The 20,821-nt window shown below is 35.0% G+C and overlaps 3 protein-coding genes across 4 annotated transcripts; all 3 read right to left on the bottom strand.

Moving 5' to 3' along the window:
• Positions 1 to 1,693: 1,693 nt before the first annotated feature.
• LOC110650508 (uncharacterized) lies at positions 1,694 to 13,910 on the bottom strand. The gene is made up of 2 exons (XM_021805501.2): positions 13,588 to 13,910; positions 1,694 to 2,065 (listed from the first exon to the last, which is right to left on the bottom strand). The coding sequence occupies exons 1-2, from the start codon at positions 13,792 to 13,794 to the stop codon at positions 1,814 to 1,816; spliced, it is 459 nt and encodes a 152-aa protein (XP_021661193.2). The 5' UTR covers positions 13,795 to 13,910; the 3' UTR covers positions 1,694 to 1,813.
• Positions 13,911 to 14,018: 108 nt separating this feature from the next.
• On the bottom strand, positions 14,019 to 14,728 carry LOC110649224 (uncharacterized). The gene has a single exon (XM_021803705.2). The coding sequence runs from the start codon at positions 14,661 to 14,663 to the stop codon at positions 14,202 to 14,204; it is 462 nt and encodes a 153-aa protein (XP_021659397.2). The 5' UTR covers positions 14,664 to 14,728; the 3' UTR covers positions 14,019 to 14,201.
• Positions 14,729 to 16,958: 2,230 nt separating this feature from the next.
• Positions 16,959 to 20,670, bottom strand: LOC110649219 (uncharacterized). 2 transcript variants are annotated; one of them, XM_021803702.2, is made up of 5 exons: positions 20,216 to 20,670; positions 19,556 to 20,030; positions 18,520 to 19,248; positions 17,532 to 18,365; positions 16,959 to 17,361 (listed from the first exon to the last, which is right to left on the bottom strand). In XM_021803702.2, exons 3-5 carry the CDS (start codon positions 18,682 to 18,684, stop codon positions 17,344 to 17,346), a joined length of 1,017 nt encoding a protein of 338 aa, XP_021659394.2. In that variant the 5' UTR covers positions 18,685 to 19,248; positions 19,556 to 20,030; positions 20,216 to 20,670; the 3' UTR covers positions 16,959 to 17,343. The 2 variants fall into 2 exon arrangements, with proteins under 2 accessions (XP_021659394.2, XP_057990793.1); XM_058134810.1 differs by having other exon boundaries at positions 16,959 to 18,365.
• Between the last annotated feature and the right edge of the window lie 151 nt (positions 20,671 to 20,821).

The raw sequence follows: 20,821 nt of genomic DNA, 5'->3' as shown, positions 1-20,821 counted from the left end.
ATACATATATAATTCATAAATTTCCCATAAAAATAAACCAATTCAAAAATCAATTCAGTTTAATTTGAATATATAAAATTACTATTCAGTTCGGTTCGGTTCGGTTTAATCAATTTTTTTTCTCTTCAAAACCGAACCGAATCGAAATAACCGAAATTTTTTGACATCTCACATGATTGTAATGCAATGTATGATATTAAAGTTTGTTTTATGAAAAAAATTCATGAATGGAGCCAATACTGCATGATTTTTTTTTTCCTTATTTACTTATCAACTCATATATTTTAAGCAAATCCACTCTGTAGTGTATGCTAATGCAATATATCCTCTCATTCAATTATGTGTTCAGCTACAATAATTTTTCCAAAATGATAATAGAAGCAATTTTGTTGAAGGGATGGCTTAATATCCTCGCATTCTAGTGTGATTTTCAGCTCATTATTTTTTTTCATTTAGTGATTTTGATGTATTATAAGATTGAGCTTGGTTGGTGATAGGTATTAGGTGTTGTTGATTGCGAAGAAGCGGCCAACCAAGTTTGTGCCATGAAATTGCAAGGACTTAGTTGGCCACTTCATCGCCTGATCAATAACACCTAAAACCCATCACTAACCAAGCTCAATCTTATAATACATCAAAATTATTATTTGCAAAAAATAATTAGCTAAAGATCACACTAGAAGCTGCGGGAATATTATGGCCTTCAACAAAATTGCAGCACATAGTTGTTGAAGAAAATGATATATTGAAATTCTTTCATTGTGTGCATTAGCTTATGCTTCAAAATGGATTTGCCCAAAGAAAAAAGAAGAATGCATTATAGATTGGCAAAAGGCCTTTTCAGTTGCTCAGACATACTTTTTAACATTGCTCAGACATACTCCATCAAACAGCCAACAAACTTCAAAATTGGAGTTTTATGTCCATTCATGAAAATTTTTTTTTCACAAAACCAACTTCCATATTATAAATTGCATTACAATCTTGTGAGATGCCATCATTTATAACTTGTGTATGACAAATTTGAAAGAGCTTCTTACACTCAACATAGGCCAACAACTTGATGCTTAACCCAAACTTAGCTAAGTTACTCTGGATCCAACAAGCCATATAGAAGCCTCTAAAATTTAAACGAATATATATATATATATATATATATATATATATATATATATATATATATATATATATATATATATATATATTGAGTTCTCCAACTTCTGCTGTAAACACTTTTCTTTTAATCTATTAAGTTTAACTTGTCCAAAATTAGCTCTTAGGTGCTAAAAGTTGAAGGATTCAATAAAGTTTAGAGCTTTCAAATGAGTTATTCATAGTAGAAAATGTAAAATACATGCATGGATGTCTTAAAGGAAATAGTTCATATCAGTGAATAAAATGAAGTGAAGGTCCCAACTCTAGCCTAGTTGGTGATCTTTTGGTCTCACAACAGAGACCTTGCAATCAAATCCCATTTTCAGTTAGGGCATTGTTTTCTTATAATTATTTTCCTTGGCTTGTTGTACATTGATCTTGATAAAGGCTTACAAATCCTACAAGGAGCTTTTGAGACCATGGAAGCAGATGGGATGGGACTGGAAATTTACAACTGCTTTTAGATGGTCAACATTAGAAGTGAAAATTAGAAAAATAGCAAACCCTCCAACATATGATAAAGTTATCACAATAAAAATTGACACGAAAACAAAAGTTAGGTTTCAAATATTGCAATTATTTCTTTCTTTCCATTACTTGCACAGCATAATTTGTTGCCTCCTTACTTGAATCATAAACTAAAGCAAGATATCATCTTCTAGTTCTTATAAGCCATTTCCTTGGTATACATCTGAATCTGACAGATGCTAGGAGCAGTGTAAGATGCAAAATATTTGACAAATCTTACTTGTAAATGTATATAGGCATTGGAAAATTGCTGAGCATCAGACCATAACATCAGAGCTGCCAAAAGGGCCATTGTTGCAGTTTCAACACACAGATGAAGTGGTCCAAGACCAACAGCTGTACCACCAGCTTCCATCATCATATCCACCTCTCTCTGTGAAGTCTGAAGTATTGTAATAATGTAATTTACTTTATTTTCTGAAAGTACAAAAAAATCTTGATTGACAGGAAATTTAAGCTAGAACTACAACATATTGGACATGATATAAAAGTTAAACACTTATTTTATCAAAATATCAGAACTTGGGAATATAATAAACACCAGGGACATCAATTCCACAAAAACAATAGATCTTTGAAATCAATATTTCTCATGAAAAATCTTCATTCTTTTTGTATTTAATCAAGAAAACAGAATATGGATATGTCAGGAATGGCATGCATATAAAATCAAGCAAACACAAACATTTTCTATCACATCTACTCAGACTCATAAAATACTCGACTATAGAACATAATAGACAATTCAATTGGAATATGACTTCAAAAAAGAATTTGTTTGGAATGTGACTTCAGAAAAGAATTTGTTTACATTCTCCACAAGTTTAAACCACTTAATTGGCCTATTGATGTTGCTTCTGCTTATGAAAATTGAGGAGAAACTCGAACCTAACTTGAAATACTACTGAAATGAGGAATATATGAGGCGTTGGACAATCTACTAATTTAGAAGAACAGTAAAAGTTGATTCATCTACTATTGTGCCTACAGTAAGATCCCAAGAGGGAAAGATGGCATAGGGACTCTATGAACATTAATACTGTACTGAACACAAATATAATATGATAATATACGAATACTCCATTATTAAAAAGAATGAGATATGATATTCAAGTAGAGATACAAACAAACAAAAACAACAGCGCATATACATGTCTTCAGTTTTTTGTCTAAAGATTAGATGGTGTTTGTAATTTACAATAATTTGAACGTGCAAAAATGCCATTGATGAAAACATGTGCTAGCCTGTCTATGTTTTACATAGGACCATAATCCTTATATGTAACAAGAAGAAAAACAGTCGAATATGAAACATAATCCTTCTATACTGAGAAAGGAGCATTCTAATGAAGTATCCAATACATGTCCAAGAGCATCACTAGAACCTAAAATTGTAAGATAAAATTTTGAATAGCACTACCTTTGCAGTCAAAGGCATTATCAGTTTGGAAGCTACAACACCTAGAAATTAGATAAAAGTTCTCAAAGTAGCAATAATTGTCTAAGAATGTTCTCAATTTAAAACTCCGTTTGTTTTACAAAAATTATTTTCCTGGAAAACATTTTCCAAGTTTTCTAGCGTTTTGAGCACTCAGAAAAATTAGTCAATAGAAAATATTTTTCCCAATCAAAAGGAAAACTAAATTATTTTTAAGGAAAAAGACTTTCTTTTCTCAGAAGAGGAAGTCATTTTCCTTTTTCTAGACCTTGATAATCTTGTTAAAATGTGTAAATACTTATATATACATCAAATAAACATATACTATTAATTTAACATTGCAACTAAACAACGAAAAATATTTTCATAGAAAATATTTTTTTAGAAAACATTTTCATAGAAAATATTTTTTTAGAAAACATTTTCCATGAAAAATACTTTTATATACAAGTTATTTTCTATAAAACAAACAGAGCATAAGAAAAAACTAAAAGATCCCATTCTAGTTAAATAATCATATACTAAATGGGCAAGATTCCTTGTTCCCAAACTAGTCCTTTCTGCCACAATTCTATATTAGAATACTAAAAAATTATACTTTTACTTACATGGGTAATTATAATCTACAACACCAACTAGACAAAGGTTTTCCTTCCTAATTCCTAATCAGTCCTTCTAAATTAAACTATATTACAAACAATTTCAATAATCGTTAATATCAATAGCATGCTATCAAGAAGACCCATCGATCTTTAACAGTGTTTGGGAAACAAAGTGAGGGAGGAAAGAGAGCGGAGAGAGAAAAATGAGAGGAAATTTCCTTAATTTATCTTTACAACTCTTATTTGGATGGAAGGAACATAAAATCAAGGATTCATCCGTTTCTTTTCTCACCACTCATTTTCCATTTCTCCCCAAATTGGAAAAGATCAAAGGATTTACAAGTTTTGGATATTAATGTGGACTTAGTGTCTAACAAAGTTGAATAGCAAAAAATGATCCATATAGCCTACCCCAATTAGTTTGGAATTAAGGCATCGTTGTTGCTGTTATTGTTATTGTTGTTGTTGTTGTATTTCATTTCATTTGATATTTTCCTCTCTTTCCAAACATACAAATATCACTTTCCTCTCATATTTTCCCCCCACCTATTTTCTTTCCTCTTTACTTGTCATGTTCTCAAATAGAGGGCAAGACAAATATTAAATACCAAGACTGACTGAAAGGAGGATGTTAGATATCAACCCTAATTCAACCTCTGGATGCAGAGACCAAAACAATTCTGGAGAATGGAGAGTATATGAGAAGAGAATTAGACTTAGATGAGATGAGAGTAGAATCAGAGAGAGAGAAGTTCCACTATTGATTCATTAATGGAATGAGTGAATACAGATGAGGATCTTTCCGTTTATACAATAGTTACACAACTGACAGTAACTGATTCAATATTTCAATTATTCCCTAACTTCCTCAACAATATTTTCCTCCAAAACATTCTCTACCTGACCCTCATTCTACCTAACATTATTACTTCTTTTCTTCCTTCTGTAGTATGTAACAATACCCCCTCCCCTCTCCTTCCCTCTCTCCCACCCCCCCAACCAAGACAATCTTGTTGTCCCTAAGAAGATTTAAAATCAGGCAATTGGCTCTGAATAAAGGACTGATATTCCTAGGTAGCTTTTGCCCCAGGCAAATTACCCCATTTAATGAGTCCTTGAAGGACTTGCTGCTGTTGCCTGGTGACAGTTCTTGAAGGACTTTCTTAGGAGCTACAACAACCAGGTCATCTTGAAAAGGTGGCGGATCTTGAATCACAACATTAGCACCCCCCACTTTCCTCTTTAAAAGAGAGACATGAAATAGGATAAATGGATGCTATGGGGGGTAACTTCAATTTGCAGGCAACAGAACCCACCTTAGCTGCCACCTGAAATGGGCTATAAAACCTGGCTGACAACTTGAAATTCTTCCTTAGTGCCACAAATGTCTGTCTACATGGCCGCAATTTGAGGTAAACCTAGTCCCCTGCTTGAAAAGTCCTCTTAGACCTTTTCCTATCAACATACTGCTTCATTCTATTTTGAGCCATTAACAAATTCTCCCTAATTAGCTAAGACATATGCTGTCTATTCTGGACAAAATTAGCAACAGTGGCTACAGTAGTGGTATCCAAGGGCAAGAATGTCAAGGAAGTTGGCTTGTAACCATAGAGAGCATCAAATGGGGACATTTTCAAGGAAGTACAGTGGCTGGTGTTATACCACCATTCTGCTAATGGTAACCATTTTGCCCAAGAATTTGGTTGCTGATAACAGAAGCATCTCAAATACCCTTCCAGGCTCTGATTTAACCTTTTAGACTGACCATTTGATTGAGGATGGTAGGCTGAACTATAAGCTAATTTAGTTCCCAGCAGTTTGGAGAGTTCTTTCCAAGCCAACAATGTACTTCCCATAGCTATAGGCCTCCTAGACAAAGCATCTGCCACCTTATTGTCCACCCCTTTTGTACAAAATTCTATATTGCAAACCCAGTAGATTAGAAACCCCTCTGAATTGCAAGTTGGTATGAAGTCTATGCTCTAACAGGTGCTTGATACTTTCATGATCAATTTTAATTAAAAAAAGCCCTTGTTCCCAGTAGTGTCTCCATTTTGTGACAACAAATGTAATAGCCAATAATTCTCTTTCAAAAATTGATAATGCCTTAGACCTAGGACCAAATGCCTTAGAAATAAAAACACAGTTCCCTTACCTACTCCACTAGCATCAGTCTCTATTATGAAAGGTTTTGTAAAGTTTGGCAAAGCTAGTATAGGAGCTTGAGACATAGCAGCCCTGAGTGTCTCAAAGGCCTATTGAGCCTTGTCATCCCATGTAAAGGCATCATTTTTTAACAAGTCAGTCAGGGGCTTGCTAATTACCCCATAATGAGGAACAAATTTTCTATAGTATCCGGTTAATCCCAAGAAGCTCCTAAGTTCCTTTACTAATTTAGGGCTTGGCCAAGATACCATGGCTTGGATCTTGGCAGGATCAGTTGCCACTCCTTTGCCAGTAATGATGTGCCCCAAATAATCAAACTCATGGTTCCCAAAAGAGCACTTGCTAAGCTTAGCATATAGCCTCTGCTGCTATAGAACCTTAAAAAAATTCTTCTAGGTGCTACAAATGCTCCTCACAAGAAGAACTATGAACTAGGATATCATCAAAAAATACCAAAACAAATTTCCTCAGAAATGGTTAGAAAATGTAGGTCATAAGGGCTTGAAATGTAGCTGGAGCATTTGTTAAACCAAAGGGCATAACAGTAAATTCATAGTGCCCATGATGTATTTCTAAAGGTTGTTTTATGAACATCTGAGGGGTTCATCCTAATTTGGTGGCATACAGCCTTCAAATCAATCTCAGAGAAGATTTAAGCACCATGAAGCTCATCTAGAAGGCCATCAATAATAGGAATGGAGAATTTGTTTTTAATAGTAAGGTCATTTAGCCTTCTATAATCAACACAGAACCTCCATGTACCATCTTTTTTCTTAACAAGCAATACAAGAGAAGCATAGGGGCTAGTGCTAGGCTGTACGACTCCACTTTCCAACATTTCCTCCACAATTTCTCTATTTCAGCCTTTTGGAAGTGGTCTGAAATTAACTAGCTGAGCAGCAAGCAATAAGGGAATAGAGTGATTATGGCTCTTGAAAAGTGGCAACACTTTAGGATCCTCAAAAATACAGTGGAACTTATCCAATATTAACTGTAAACCTGTTGGATAATAGGCAAAGGATGAAGTATTTGCCATGGCAGTACCCTCAACAACACATCCCTGCAGTGTAAAAATCTATAAATAGAATAATGGAGTTTGAAAATCCCCTCCATTTTTATGAGACAACTTTTCACCATCCATACAATTTAGAAGTGTAGGCTGTGGAATAGCATCTGTGATTCCCTGCAATGTAATCATTGCACCAGCCTTATGAAAACTTACTGAATAATTCTCAAAATCAAATAAGATTGGATTAAAAGTCTTCATCCCGTCTACACCTAGTATCCTATCAAAAGTCCCCATATCCAGCAATCTAAAGTTAAAACTGAAAGAATAATGATGAATCTTCTAGTTAAAATCAGGACTGATGCTAGTACTGGAAATTCTTCTTCCATCAGCTACTGTTATTGCAAATGCAATCACATCCACCACAGGCACCTTTAATTCCCTTGCTACTTTCACATCTGAGAAACTATGGGTGCTGCCAGAATAAATTAAGATCAATAACTCCCTGTTCTTATGCATTCCTAACACTCTTATAGTTTTTATCCCTTGTCTACCCTCAATAGCATTGACAGAGAGGATTGTTTCATCTGCTACTCCACTTCCATCCCCTTCCATAACATCATGCCACACTTCTTCTCCTTCATCCACTTCCTGCCCTTGCATTTGAAATGCAATTTCATCATTTTCACAAGATTGAATATCCATCACAGATTTCTGTTGTTTTAAATTGATGACCAGAGAAATACTTTTCTCCACACCTAAAACAAGGTCTTGGTTGCCTGATATTATTGGAATTGGATGCAATATTAGTGTTTGGTTTGGTTGTAGGCTAGTTAACAAAAGCTTGTTTGGTTGTAGACACTGGTTTCTGAGTAGAAATGGGCTGTTTTGGGTCATTATTTTGATTAGAGTTGGGCGGTTTGGGTGCATAAGGGTAATTTTGGGAGGTTGGTGCATATTTGTAAGAAAGAGATGATGATTGAATAAAGGAATTGGTTCTTGCACTGTTTTGGTAGGTTCTGGAAAAGGAATTAGGTTTTTTTGTTAAAATTAAGTAATTGTTCTTGAAATTTGGCTGTTTCAAAGGCATGGGCAAGGGATGTAGATCTCATCATTCTTACCATAGGCCTAGTGTCATCTCTCAATCCTCCAATGAAACTAGAAAGGAAATAGGCTTCTCCCAAACTAGGCATCACCCTCTCCAACCTTATTCTAATATCCTTAAACTTATCCAAATATTCTTCAATAGATCCCTCTTGTCTCATCTTCATAAATTCTTCCACAATATCCTCTAGCCCATCCTCTCCAAATCTTCCACACAATTCCCTTTCAAAATCTTCCCAAGCATGAGATCCATTTCCCTTAATCCAATTATGATACCAAGCATCGGCCCTATTTATTAAAAACAGGCTAGCAATTCCTACCATTTGATCTTTAGGTACTGCATAAAACTCAAAGTATTTGATACATTTCCTAATCCAAGCCCTAGGTTCCTTTCCATCAAATGTAACTAACTTGACTTTCGTCAAGATCTTTGACATACCTTCATTCTCTGCTGTAGATCCAGCACTATTATCACCTTTCTACAGTTGATTTCCATTCTCATTAGGTTTTGGCAAAATTCCCCTTCCTTTGAGAACAGCAGCAACAGATCCAGCTACTTCCTTTTCTCCAGAATTATTTCCCCCACTTTTATCCATCATAACAACTGCAAACAAGGATTGAATCTCCTCCAAGATCTTATCTGCACTCTGCTTAATTTCTCCCTTCAATTCCTCCTTATCCTTCTTTGACACCTCCTGCATAACCCTAATTTGTTCCTCCAATTCCGCTATTTTAGCTGAATTAGTTGAATCCTGAGTAACTACTCCAGATCTGTTCATCATGCGACTGCCAAAATCACAATTACAGATCTGATTCCTTCGTAACCTAGCTTTGATACCAAATTGTTAGGTATCAACCCTAATCCAACCTCTAGATGTAGAGACCGAAACAATTCTAGAGAATAGAAAGCAGATGAGAAGATAATTGGACTTAGATGAGATGAGAGTATTCTAGTGAATAGAAAGTAGATGAGAAGAGAATTAGACTTAGATGATATGAGAGTAGAATCAGAGAGAGAGAGAAAAGTTCCGTTATTGATTCATTAATGGAATGAGTGAATACAGATGAGGATCTTTCCTTTTTTAAAACAGTTACACAACTGACTATAACTGATTCAATTATTCACTCTAACTTCCTCAATAATATTGCCCCCCAAAACATTCTCTACCTGACCCTCATTCTGCCTAACATTATTACTTCTCTTCTTCGTTCTATAGTATGTAACAGAGGATGACCTAAAAACTAAAATGATAATCTTTAACACTAGTTACACATATTTTATGTGTAGAAAATCATTCAAGATGTGAAAATGAGAAGCAGAGATGCAGAAGAAGAAAATTGCAAGAGTAGTCACTAACACATGATGCATACTAAACTCCTCCAGGTCCCACTATTATTAATCCACTTGATACTTTCCTAGACAAGGCCAATACACTAACAAGAGGTGTAGCTTCTGCTGATGCCAGAAAAGCTATGACAGAGCAAGTTATGTAACAAGAAACATGGGTGTTTACTTCAACAAACTATAAATAGATGAATATTAAAACAATGATTTGCACATTCAAGGGAACAGTACATATTATAGCAATCCTTAATCTTTTAGCTAACAAAAAATATTAATGGTATGCATATTCCATGGTTAAGAGTTAAGACCGATAAGACATCAGCCTGGAGATCAGCTGGCCTGACCCAACCCAACCAGCAAAAACCCAGGCAATGGCGAGATATTTTTACTTGAGGCCTTGAGCCTAACCCAACCTGACCTATCCAATATGTGCTTGGCTTTGATTGTTAACTTGGTTCCCTTGATTTTCTAGGTAAAAAATGCTTAGCTAGTCTAGCATGCATCACTTCTATTCATTTTGCATTATAGTTCTATATGAAAGAATAGGTTAAATGTACTTATCTCGTTAATTTCAAGACAGTTGTTATTTGTAGCATAATCCTTTCTAGATCCCTTGATTTGCCAAGGCCTAACAGTATTTAAACACTAATTATGATCACATTCCTTATACATGTGTACTTTCCAAGATAAAAGCTCAATAATTAATAGCTTTATTTATGTTTATGGAATTTATCTAAATCAAAGATTTGGAAATCCTACTGTCATTAAGATGTATAAAGATTCTCTAAACAACCCAGTGCATATTTAGTTCTTATAGTTGATTATTATGCCAATTTTGAGGTATTTTGCTGCGTGAGGTCCTCTATTTCTTCCTCTTTCTTTATCATTAACTACTGCTAAATCCCTAAGGTATTATTTTCCATACGGTGCACAGCAATCAATGCAGAGCCAAAACTTATTCCCATGTAAAATTCTAGCCATTGATACACCATCCAAAACCCTAGAACCCTTTACACTCATTCAGAAATTTCCCTTTGTTAGGTATTCAACAGAATGCTTTAAAACCCTGGATTCTGCTGCTGCCAAGATTTCCTATGAACAGAACCAGTTAGTCCTGCCAGAAAATGGTAGATCTTTTTGCCCTCGAACATCAATGAGAATAAGCCCCAACAGGATGGCTACGTTTCCTTGAATCATAATCCCCTTAAATCTCTAATTAACACACCACAAAGCTAATAAAGATAGGTACGATCAAGCCTTTCCTACTTCAAATAAGATAACAGAGAATCTTTAAAGTGTAAAAAGAAGGGAAGAACAACTCACTAGAGGAAAGAGTCCATCAATTTTGTAGGAGGCTTTAGAATCATTCCATGGAGCCGTTGAGCTAGTATAGAGGTATGCATGAAAGAAAAGAAAAGAAAATGAAGTTGAATGAACAGTTTCAGATTAAAGAGCTATATATGAACTGACATGCATTAAATACTAAAAAATCTAAGAGGTTTATATTAAATTGTGCATGGAGAAATTCACTATATTTATTTTTTACATTATTTAATTAATACTAGAATGACATGTTGTGTACATTTTTTAGTTGCTGCTAGAATTACACGTTCCAATCTGTCCACTCAGTTTTCGGAGATTGATGGAGAGTGATCCATCAACAGTGGGGTCACACTGCAAGCCCCCAGCTCCTGGGAAAAGATAAGTGGTAACCTAGAAATTACAAAAGATTGAGGGCTAAAATAATTTAACTTCAACCATAAAATTTTCATGTATGCATTTAGACATACAATGGATATCTTAACAAGCCAGTCAGCTTGAGCGCCTTTTAGAGTAACTAAAGAGGAAAAGGTTTGATGAAGTGTAAAAGAATCTAACAACTTTTATGAACAAATTGCTCAACAAATGCTGCAAATACATGCCACTTCGCAGTATCAGGAAGAGCTACTGCCAGAAAATCAATTCCAGTACGATCAATTCTCTGAATGCACCCTTCTAACAGACCTCCTTTCCCATTGAAGAGCTCTACCCTTGCATTTCATTAATTGGAAAATTATAAAAATTTTGACTAAATGCATGCATGATATCTTTCTGTGATATTATATGAAATAACTAAATTCTAAAAATTTGAAAATACCATATCCCTATTACAATTTATGAATTTCCATGTCCAATCCATAAAAATGAAAAATTGAACTTAAACTGAATAATTTAAAGCCTGAGTTTCAAACCACTAAAATAATATCATTTGCCAGCCCAAATTAGTTCTTCACATTACATTTTAATAAAATAGCACATAAAACTTTTATTCCAGCATTAAAACATTAAAAAATTTAATTATAATAAGAAAGTATTTAGGCTTAAGATGACAATGTACCACATGAACTTCCAGACCAACAATGCAACTACGCAAGTATACAAAAGAACAAAATTTAAAAGAAGACGAAAGAGAATGAGAAGAAAATAAAGAAAAGCAAAAACAATAAGGGTTACTTAAGCATTTGAACAGCCACCATCCAATCATCCAAACCACAAACATCAAGGCTTCAATGGTATCAGTGGCAGCACGGTCAGAAAGTAATCATCATGGATAAAGAAATCCCACATAAACTAATCCCTTTTAAAATGATGGATGCCATAAAGAAGGATGAAAATTTTGATTTTTTCCCCACTTAAAGCACAATAGTGCTTGATATTAAAAAAAAAAAAAAAAGGAGGATTGAATTAAGAAAGAACATTTAATTGAATGATAGAACTAATAACATATCGGATATAAGCAATAGGAAATATAGTCCTTCATTAAGTCAAGAAAAAAATAGCACACTACTCATGAAGTCAGCCCTATGATAAAGCCAGACAGGGTCCAGATTAGACAAATGTTCTCTTTATTAGCTCCGTGTGTGCACGTGGTTGCGCACGCGCTTGTGTGGGTTTGAGAGAGCAAGAGAGACAGTGCATGATTACTTTTTTCTTTCTTCAAATCAAGGAAAAAAAGGGTAATCGTGTCATTCATTAAGCCACTCCCAGGGTAGCGCCAATAATGTCATAGATACAACAAATCTGATTTTGATAGCGTATATGTGTGCACGTGTGCAAGGAAAAACTCAAAAGCAATAATTATTAAGACACATATAATTCGTGCTCATCCTTAAGACTTTAGTCATATGCCAGAATTCATCATCTTGCACACGGACAACGCCACCCTCCATAGTCATGGAAAATAATAAGAATTCCATACACATTTGAGTCAAGTAAAAATTTATTAATATTTAAAGTAGAAGGTTTGTTATCTTCCACAGAACCTTGGACCCTGTGTTGCTAAGACTCAAGCACAACTAGCTACCAAAAATGCATAAGCATAAGTGTCCAAATTGACAATACAAATGATCTTTGATGACAAGTAAGGGAACTGAAACCGTCAAAAAATAGTACAGACAAAAAGATTGGAATTTTGTATACTATACGGGCTACGTTGGATTATTTAACTTGAAATGGCATGGAAATTTACTTTAATTAAACAAAAACTTAGCATACTTGATTTACCTAACCAATGTTTCGCCATTTCATTGAACTATTTGAGCCCAGCATTGATTAGCAATGGGAAGGTAAACCATGTCCAGTAAATCGATGTTATATAGAGTTTATCAAGTAAAGCTTCCATTTTTCAATAGTGAATATCCCAGCACATCCATCCGACACCATTCCATTCTGCCAATGGCTTTCTCATTGATTCCATAATTGATATTCATATTATCATGATGTGCTTGATTCATGTGGCTTCTAATATGGAGAACACTCCTTGATTTCCTAGCTATGCATTTACATTGACAACCATGCATTAGAAACAAAGTCTGATGCAGTAACCAAAGCTAAAACTCCTTTTTCAGATATAGGTTTTATTTCAACTAGCAATACCAAATTGTGCGATCAAACTCCCACTAGATTTGAAATAGCATAGACCTTTGAATAATTACCAAGAGAACTATGATTTTCTAATTCTTCAAGACAATGAAACCCCTTAATCACCTAATAAAGAAGAAGCCAGCCAAAAAGTTACACATTGAGTACTCAAAATAGCACCATATGCTAAAAGGCCAAAGACATATACCAGAAACAACAAATCCACTCAAAATTCACATTGACTAGAATCAACGCGTACCTTATTCTAAATAATCAATTCCCAATTCAACATATAGCAGTAAACCCAAAATAAAAATGAATTGTGCGTTGAGAGAGAGAGTACTTTGGAAGAAGGAAGAACTTCGGAGAAGAAACGAGGGAGGCTGTCACGGGACTGGTTCAAGTAATCTGATGAAGAACAGAATGCAAGGAGGCTCAAAGGTTTAAGCCACTGACGACTCAAGAACTCAGCAAAACAAGGCGGCTTTAGTAGTAGGATTTGCATTTGCATTTCCCAAAAACCCACCACAAAAATTTCACCCACTTGCATTGTCTTCCGGGTCCATCCAGAGACAGCTCCCACCTGCTCTGTTGGCTTGGGTTTAAAGGTCTACGTGTTTTTTCGTTAACACGACATGTCGTGTAGTGCAGTTTTAAGTATCTGCTCCGTATGTAAGCGGTAAATTACTTGATGAGCAAATGCACCTGTTTTAGGTGCATGATGATGTGCTGAATCTACTGATGTAATTACAACAAACACAATTACAAGCTGAATTGGTACTCTAAATACAATTTATAGATTTCATTTGATTTCGTTCTTTCATCATTCATACAGCCAAAAAGAACCAAAACATAGTATTTGCTAGTTTGCAATACCATATGATCCCCCCATATTCACTAGTGATCACTACAAGGAAGGGATCCTTACATTATATATAAGCCCAAAACCCACAGAATCTACTCTTCTCCTTCATTATCATCATCATCAACTTTCCCATCTCCTTCAAACCCACCTCCCAATTCACATATTATCTCCCAAACCTCCTTCGAAATAGGCACAACAGACAACCTAGGCTGCCTAAACAAAGCAAGACCCTTCAACCCTTCATTGCTCTTCAGTTCCTTCAAGTCCACTGGCCTCCTCATCTCTCCAACTGCCTTAACATCCACCACAACCTCATCATCGGCAGTCTTATAACACTCCTTCACTACAGACACTACACCAACAACGCGACGAGCACTGGCACCAGAGTGGTAGAAGAAGCAGAGGTCATCAAGGTGCATGGCCCTAAGGTTTTTCTGGGCTTGCTTGTTTTTGACGCCATCCCAGTTGGTTATGCCTCCATTGGACGCTTGGTCATCCCATGACCACTCCCCTGGCTCGGTTTTGAGAAGCCAGTACTGATTTTCGTTAACCATTTGCTTGTTTTTCTTACAGGAAGGGTTGCGTTGCCTTTCTGTTTTTGTGGCTCTCAAGCGGCGCTTTCAGCACTTTATAGGGAAGTTGGTGGGATTGGTTTATCCATGACGGTGTGAACAATCCCCTGGAATTTAGGCCCAATCTCATAGCCCAAGAAGAAGAGATATTCACACTATAAGAACATAATTTTTTTTGGGTACGTATCCTAGTCATCATGGTCATGGACATGGAATCACCAAAGAGTCAACAATATGTCACCAGAATGGCAAATGTATAACAAAACTTAGCCAACCCACCACTCGTCATTACATCACAATAATGTTTTTTAAGCCATATTATAAACCATGTAAAATAAAGATGCAGCTATGCAAGTTGAGTTGATATAAAACTAAGTTTATCGACTGATAAATTAAATATTTGTATTTAAATTTATATACTCTATATATATATTTTAATTAATTTTATATATAATTTAACATAAATATTTATTTTAACTGTTATTAAATTTATTTTCATATAAATTAAAGTTTATATCGGATACATCCTAAAATCAACTATAATTATATGCACATTATAAATACATTACTATCAGAATCACTCTAATCGGTTTAATCCCATTGTCTCTCAACTCAATTAAGTTTTTATCTAAAAAATTTAGAGTCGGCTATATGAATTCGCTTTTTCCACTCTAAACGATTTTGGGTTAAATCCTTATAAATATGTAATGCTTCTAGGTCATGTTGTACTACTCTCCTCCAAGTTAATTTAGGTCTACCTCTTTTTTTCTTTCTATCCTCTAATCTAATCTAATATGCTCTACTTGACTAACTGGAGCCTCCGTATGTCTACATTTCACATGGCTAAATCACCTCAATTTCCCTTCTCTCAACTTATCTTCAATTGGCACTACTCCTACCGTTTCTCTAATACTCTCGTTACGGACTTTATCTAGTTTAGTATGGCCATTCATCCACCTTAACATTCTCATCTCTACAACTCTTATCTTAGACGTATACGACTCTTTCAGTGTCCAAAACTTACTACCATATAATATAACCGATCGTATGAAATTTTCATTTCAACTTATTGAGAATATTGCAATCACATAAAACTCTCGTGACACGTCTCCACTTCAACCATCCAGCTTTAATCCTATAACTAACATCCTTCTCACATCCCCCATCTACTTAAAGGACTAAACCTAAATATTTAAAGTTATTAATTTAGGATAATACCACTCTATTTAAACTAACTCCTTATCTATCACCAGTTTGGCCTTCACTGAACTTGTAATACATGTATTCTATCTTCGTTCTACTTAACTTAAAACCCTTTGACTCTAAAGTACTTCTCTAAAACTCTAGCTTTCTATTGACTCCTTCTCGTGTCTATTTTGCCACATGGAGAGTTAGAAAATCATCAAGTGCATCCAACATTGCCCGTGCCTTTCAAACCCTAAAATAACAACATATCACCATGCATCATTAGTTTTTTCATTCATTATTAATATTTATCCAATATCTTCTTTATAATGCAAAAAAAAAAAAAAAATAGTTTAAATTTTAATGTCATTGTGCCACACATATTAACTGTCCTTTTTTTTTTTTTTAAGAAATTGTCAATTTTTTCTCCGTAGCAGATAAGTTGGAAAATAATAAATATGGTATTATCCAACATTAAGTAATGATTATTTAAAACAAATAAAATAAAAACAATGAGATAGATTAAAGGGGTAAGAAAACTGAGAAAGAAAACCCACAAATATGTCCAAAATAAACAACATAAAACCCCAGTAAATCTATACCAGAGACCTGAAATTGATAGTGAAAACTAATGAGAACATAAAACTAATTAAAGCTTTAATTAAATTTCATGGCTTGATTTTCTGGGCATAGATATAATCAATGTGATCTGCTAGTGTTCTTCACATCAAGCACTCTTCTTCCCCTACTTCGTGACACCTCTGTTCAACCTCAACCTTCTCTGCTTGATCAAAATCCTTCAAGAAAAAAAACTAAAAATTTCATGATCTATGCAAAACTTGAAAAACCAAAACGTCGTTATATAAGAGCAAAAATAGAAGTATGTAAATCAAGGAAAATAGAGTACCCTATTTCTGATTTTCGCCGGAGTAACACTGTTGAAGCCAGATCCCATAGGTGAGTGAATGAGTTAACGACCTTGAGAGAAGGTAAGCACCTTGGGCACAATGAAGTATCAAATATTTCAAGCAACTAAAAGCAACCTCACATTCACCATTCTTATGAAGCAATTCCTAAATGTCACAACAAATGTTAGCCAGGGACTACAATTATTCAGATAATTTTACTGCTAAATTGTTCAAATGAATACAAGTCCAAGATTGGTACAAGAAATTATTGCAAAATCATTTTAATTTACAATGTGCAAACACATTAGAAATCCAATATTTACAGACATACTCTTTGCACAAAGGCAGAACATTGACACAATATATAATTAAATAGTGTAATTCATACATATGGGGGCAAAACGGTCCTCCCACCATTTAAAATCTCAAAAGAAAACAACACCTTGCATAAAAGAACAGAATAAGAAAGCCCCCCCATCTACCTCCCACTAACGGAATACATGATCCAGTGCCTGGCAGCAACCACGAGGATTGGCCTTATTTCAGCTTGAGCACATATGGTATGGGGTTCAATGTTCTTTGGTATTCTATAAATAATGGAAAAAATGCAGGGAAAAGGAAGTCATGATCAAGAAGAGAATACTTCAGAATAGAACTATGATTTCATAGTATTATTAATTCTACTCAAACTTTTAAGATGCATATAGCTATTATAAATTGTGGAAGAAGTGGAAATTTGATTAACCAAAAACGATACCATTTCTGCAAACAATTGATCTATGGTAGTATTAAGATTGCCATTCCAGCGCCCTTTGTCATTTACTTCTTCTGTCAGTCGTATTCTCCGTAGCCTTGGTGTGCTCAAGACTCCTTTTGAGAAAACCTGCATCTTGGGGCATTGCCTCAGTATTACTTGCGTCAAAGAAGGGAACTTGAATATGTGCTCTGCAGAGCAAAAGCATACAAGGCTTGGCAAACAATGAATTCCCAAACTTTTTAATTTGCAAAAGATGATATCCTTTTTTGATTCATCTCCTTCATTTGCAACTATTTCTGTCAACCCATCACATCCTTTTATACCTAGTTCTGTGAGTTGCACCAGACTTTTTGCTGCAGAGCATGTAACTAAGCTTGACAATCCACTGCAATTCTCTATATCCAAATTTGTTAGATTTTGGAAAGAAGCAGAGGATGGCGCTAAACTGATCAAATTATCACATCTCTTTACTTTCAAAGTTTCAAGATTTTGAAGCACTTGGTCCAACTGAGAGTGTTGGTTCCAAATGTACTTTAGATCAGGAAGAAGATCCAACTCTAAGTATCGTATCTGTGCAAGAGAACTTGCATGTTTCTCCTTATCAACAAGTCCTTCATAAGGGAACAACTCTTCGAAATGACTACACCATATAAAAAGTTTTTCCATATTGTAGAATAATTGGAGGAGATCAAATGGAAAAATTGCAGATTTGTCATGAAAGTAATTTAGTTGCACAACTTTTAGTTTGTGAAAGAGGTCTGCTGGAAAATGTCCTTCCAAAATCATTTTGGCATGCTTGACTATCAACGATAATATCTCTAAGTTGGGGATGATCTGGAAACCAATCAAACAAAAGAAATAGTTGTGATGCATAGCAACTTAATTGGGTAGACATGTCACAATTAGAAACTTTCTATTGAAAATAAAGTTCATTATGACAAGACTCATGTGCAGATATCCTGCAAAATTTGGGTTAAGGAATACATACCTTATTAGGTGAGAATAGTGGTTGTGGAATTTGAATCTCAAGTTGGCTCTCCATATGTGTTTCTTGCAACCTCTTAGTTTGTGATGCAAAAATCTCCAACCTTTCACATCTAGCAGTCTTTCTAGCAATGAACAGTCTAAGATGTGAACTCCTGAGTAGAAACATTTCAGTTCTTGTAATCTTTGAAGTTCCAAAGACTTTAGTCCAGGAAATACAAATCTAGGAGTTGCTTCTCTTCCTTCTTTCTTTGTAACGAGTTCCTCTACTCCACAACCATCTATATTAAGTGTTTCTAGTTGTGGGAGATTTTTAGCTATTGAAGCTGGGAAGAGAGTTACAAGACTTGGACAATTCCAAACATCCACTGAACGTAGGTTGTCAAACAAGACAAGCAAGTCCTAGAGGATCCTCATTCCATACATGCTTCAAATTTGGGAGGTTTCGTACATCCAGAGTTCTCAATTGATTGGCTACTGTTTCTTTGATATTCATTAGCTCTTGGAAATCAAACACCTCTTGAAGTGAATCACAATTCCTCACAACCAAATCCTCAAGATTTTCAAGGTGTCTTAACAACTTGGATGGAAAAATTTTCAGTAGTTCTTTACAGTATTCCACCTTCAGTACTCTTCTTTTGCAAAAGGAATCTGAATGGAATTCATTGTGCCATATCATCTTCAAATTATCCATATTGAGGATCTTCAATTGCTCCAACTTGGGGACTACAACCTACACAAAATATCATTATTTACTATTATTTGTCCAGCTAATGAGATGCACTAGATGACAATGATGATAAATAGGCTCCCAAAACAAATACAGGTGATAATTTCATTCTATCTCAGTTATGTGGTATTGGATTAAAGGAAAAAACAAGGGGGTGTTTTACAAGGAAAATATAACTATGTAGCAGTTTTCCCTTTTTCATGAACAACTAAATATGTACACCAAGGTTATAATCTTCAAAACAATAAGCTTCACATTGGGAACCAATACAAGGAAAAAGACAAGAAAATATGGAAAATAAAGAGAATACCTTTTCATCAAAGAGAGCAGAGCTTATTGCTTGGAGTTCACTGCTGTCGTTCATGTTTGCACTGTCAGAATTGGAGATAAATGTCATCAACCCAGGGCAATTTTGTATGCACAGTTCTTTTAAGGTAGGGCATTCAATTAAATTATCTGTGCAGAATCGCGTGAGTTTTGGGGAGATATTTGAGCTCCAGGAACTCTAGTTGATGGAGTAACATCTTACTCATTATTTCTTCTTCCAATCTTTCCCTGACCATCACTTCTTCCATCATCTTACAATTGCATATGTCAAGTCTTTTCAGATGCATAACTTTTTTAACCATTGATGACGATAATAGATATTTTAAATTGCCACAGCCATCCACAGTCAAGCTTGTCAAATTCTGAATACAAGAAGACATTTCCAACTGCTGAGCATCCCACATCTTCTCAATGTCAACTGATGACAGTTTCAGATCCTCCAAGTTGGGGAAAACAACCTGTAGTGAGAATGTTTTGTTTCATTAACATTTGCACAGATCACGACCATGCAGAGCAAAATTATGGTGCCCGAATAGGTTATAATAAAATTAATTTTCTCATTAATTAGTTTTTATTATGCAACAAAATAAAGGATAATTACAGTAAAATGAACTCATGCACGTTGTAAAAATAGACAACTAACCTTTGGTTCAACAATTTCATCTGTTGCATTTGGTTCTGCTACCCTCAAAAATGAACAAGTAAATGTGCTTGGGCAGTCAATTACAATAATCTCTTTCAAAGATGAAAGATGCAAAGTACCATTTCTGGAATTGAAATTGATTAAACTTGGCAAAGACACGAGTAATGGAGTTCAATAGAGGATATTTGATCTCATCCATAGTTTCATCCTTCACCACATCTTCTGTGATGATTTCTTCAACCATAGCACAACTTCACTTCTAACTTTTGGAGTTGCACGAGGTCTCAGCAGATGCTAGGTGTAAATATATTTATTAAACTGCCACAATTGTGGATTTTCAGCAGTTTGAGGTTTTTGAGGTTCAAAATACCTTTAGGAACCTCAATCCAGACACGGGTCAACATTGGCAGATCAATCAAGTCCAACTTACTTAACTTGCACAAATGTCCAATGATTCCATTACCATTTGACCATCCCTTACTAAATACTTCTTTCACCGAATCACAATTTCTCACTTCAAGCTCTTCCAAATTATTCAAAAATGGTACTAGATTGGATGGAACAGAACTAGAGGAAAATGAACACTCGTCTACCACCAACCTACTT

This window comes from Hevea brasiliensis, chromosome 14 (assembly GCF_030052815.1).
Source record: "Hevea brasiliensis isolate MT/VB/25A 57/8 chromosome 14, ASM3005281v1, whole genome shotgun sequence".
Classification (NCBI taxonomy): domain Eukaryota; kingdom Viridiplantae; phylum Streptophyta; class Magnoliopsida; order Malpighiales; family Euphorbiaceae; genus Hevea; species Hevea brasiliensis.
Note: the sequence above shows the minus strand (reverse complement) of the source record. Positions and strands in the feature narration are given on the sequence as shown.

Excerpts from the sequence above, each read along its gene's own strand:
- LOC110649219 (XM_058134810.1), bottom strand. The coding sequence starts at position 18,684 with ATGTTTCTACTCAGGAGTTCACATCTTAGACTGTTCATTGCTAGAAAG. Across the intron at positions 18,366-18,519 it reads CACTATTCTCACCTAATAAG|ATCATCCCCAACTTAGAGAT; the intron begins GTATGTATTCCT and ends ATTGGTTTCCAG.
- LOC110650508 (XM_021805501.2), bottom strand. The coding sequence starts at position 13,794 with ATGCAAGTGGGTGAAATTTTTGTGGTGGGTTTTTGGGAAATGCAAATG. Across the intron at positions 2,066-13,587 it reads AAGTTCTTCCTTCTTCCAAA|ACTTCACAGAGAGAGGTGGA; the intron begins GTACTCTCTCTC and ends ACAATACTTCAG.
- LOC110649224 (XM_021803705.2), bottom strand. The coding sequence starts at position 14,663 with ATGGTTAACGAAAATCAGTACTGGCTTCTCAAAACCGAGCCAGGGGAG.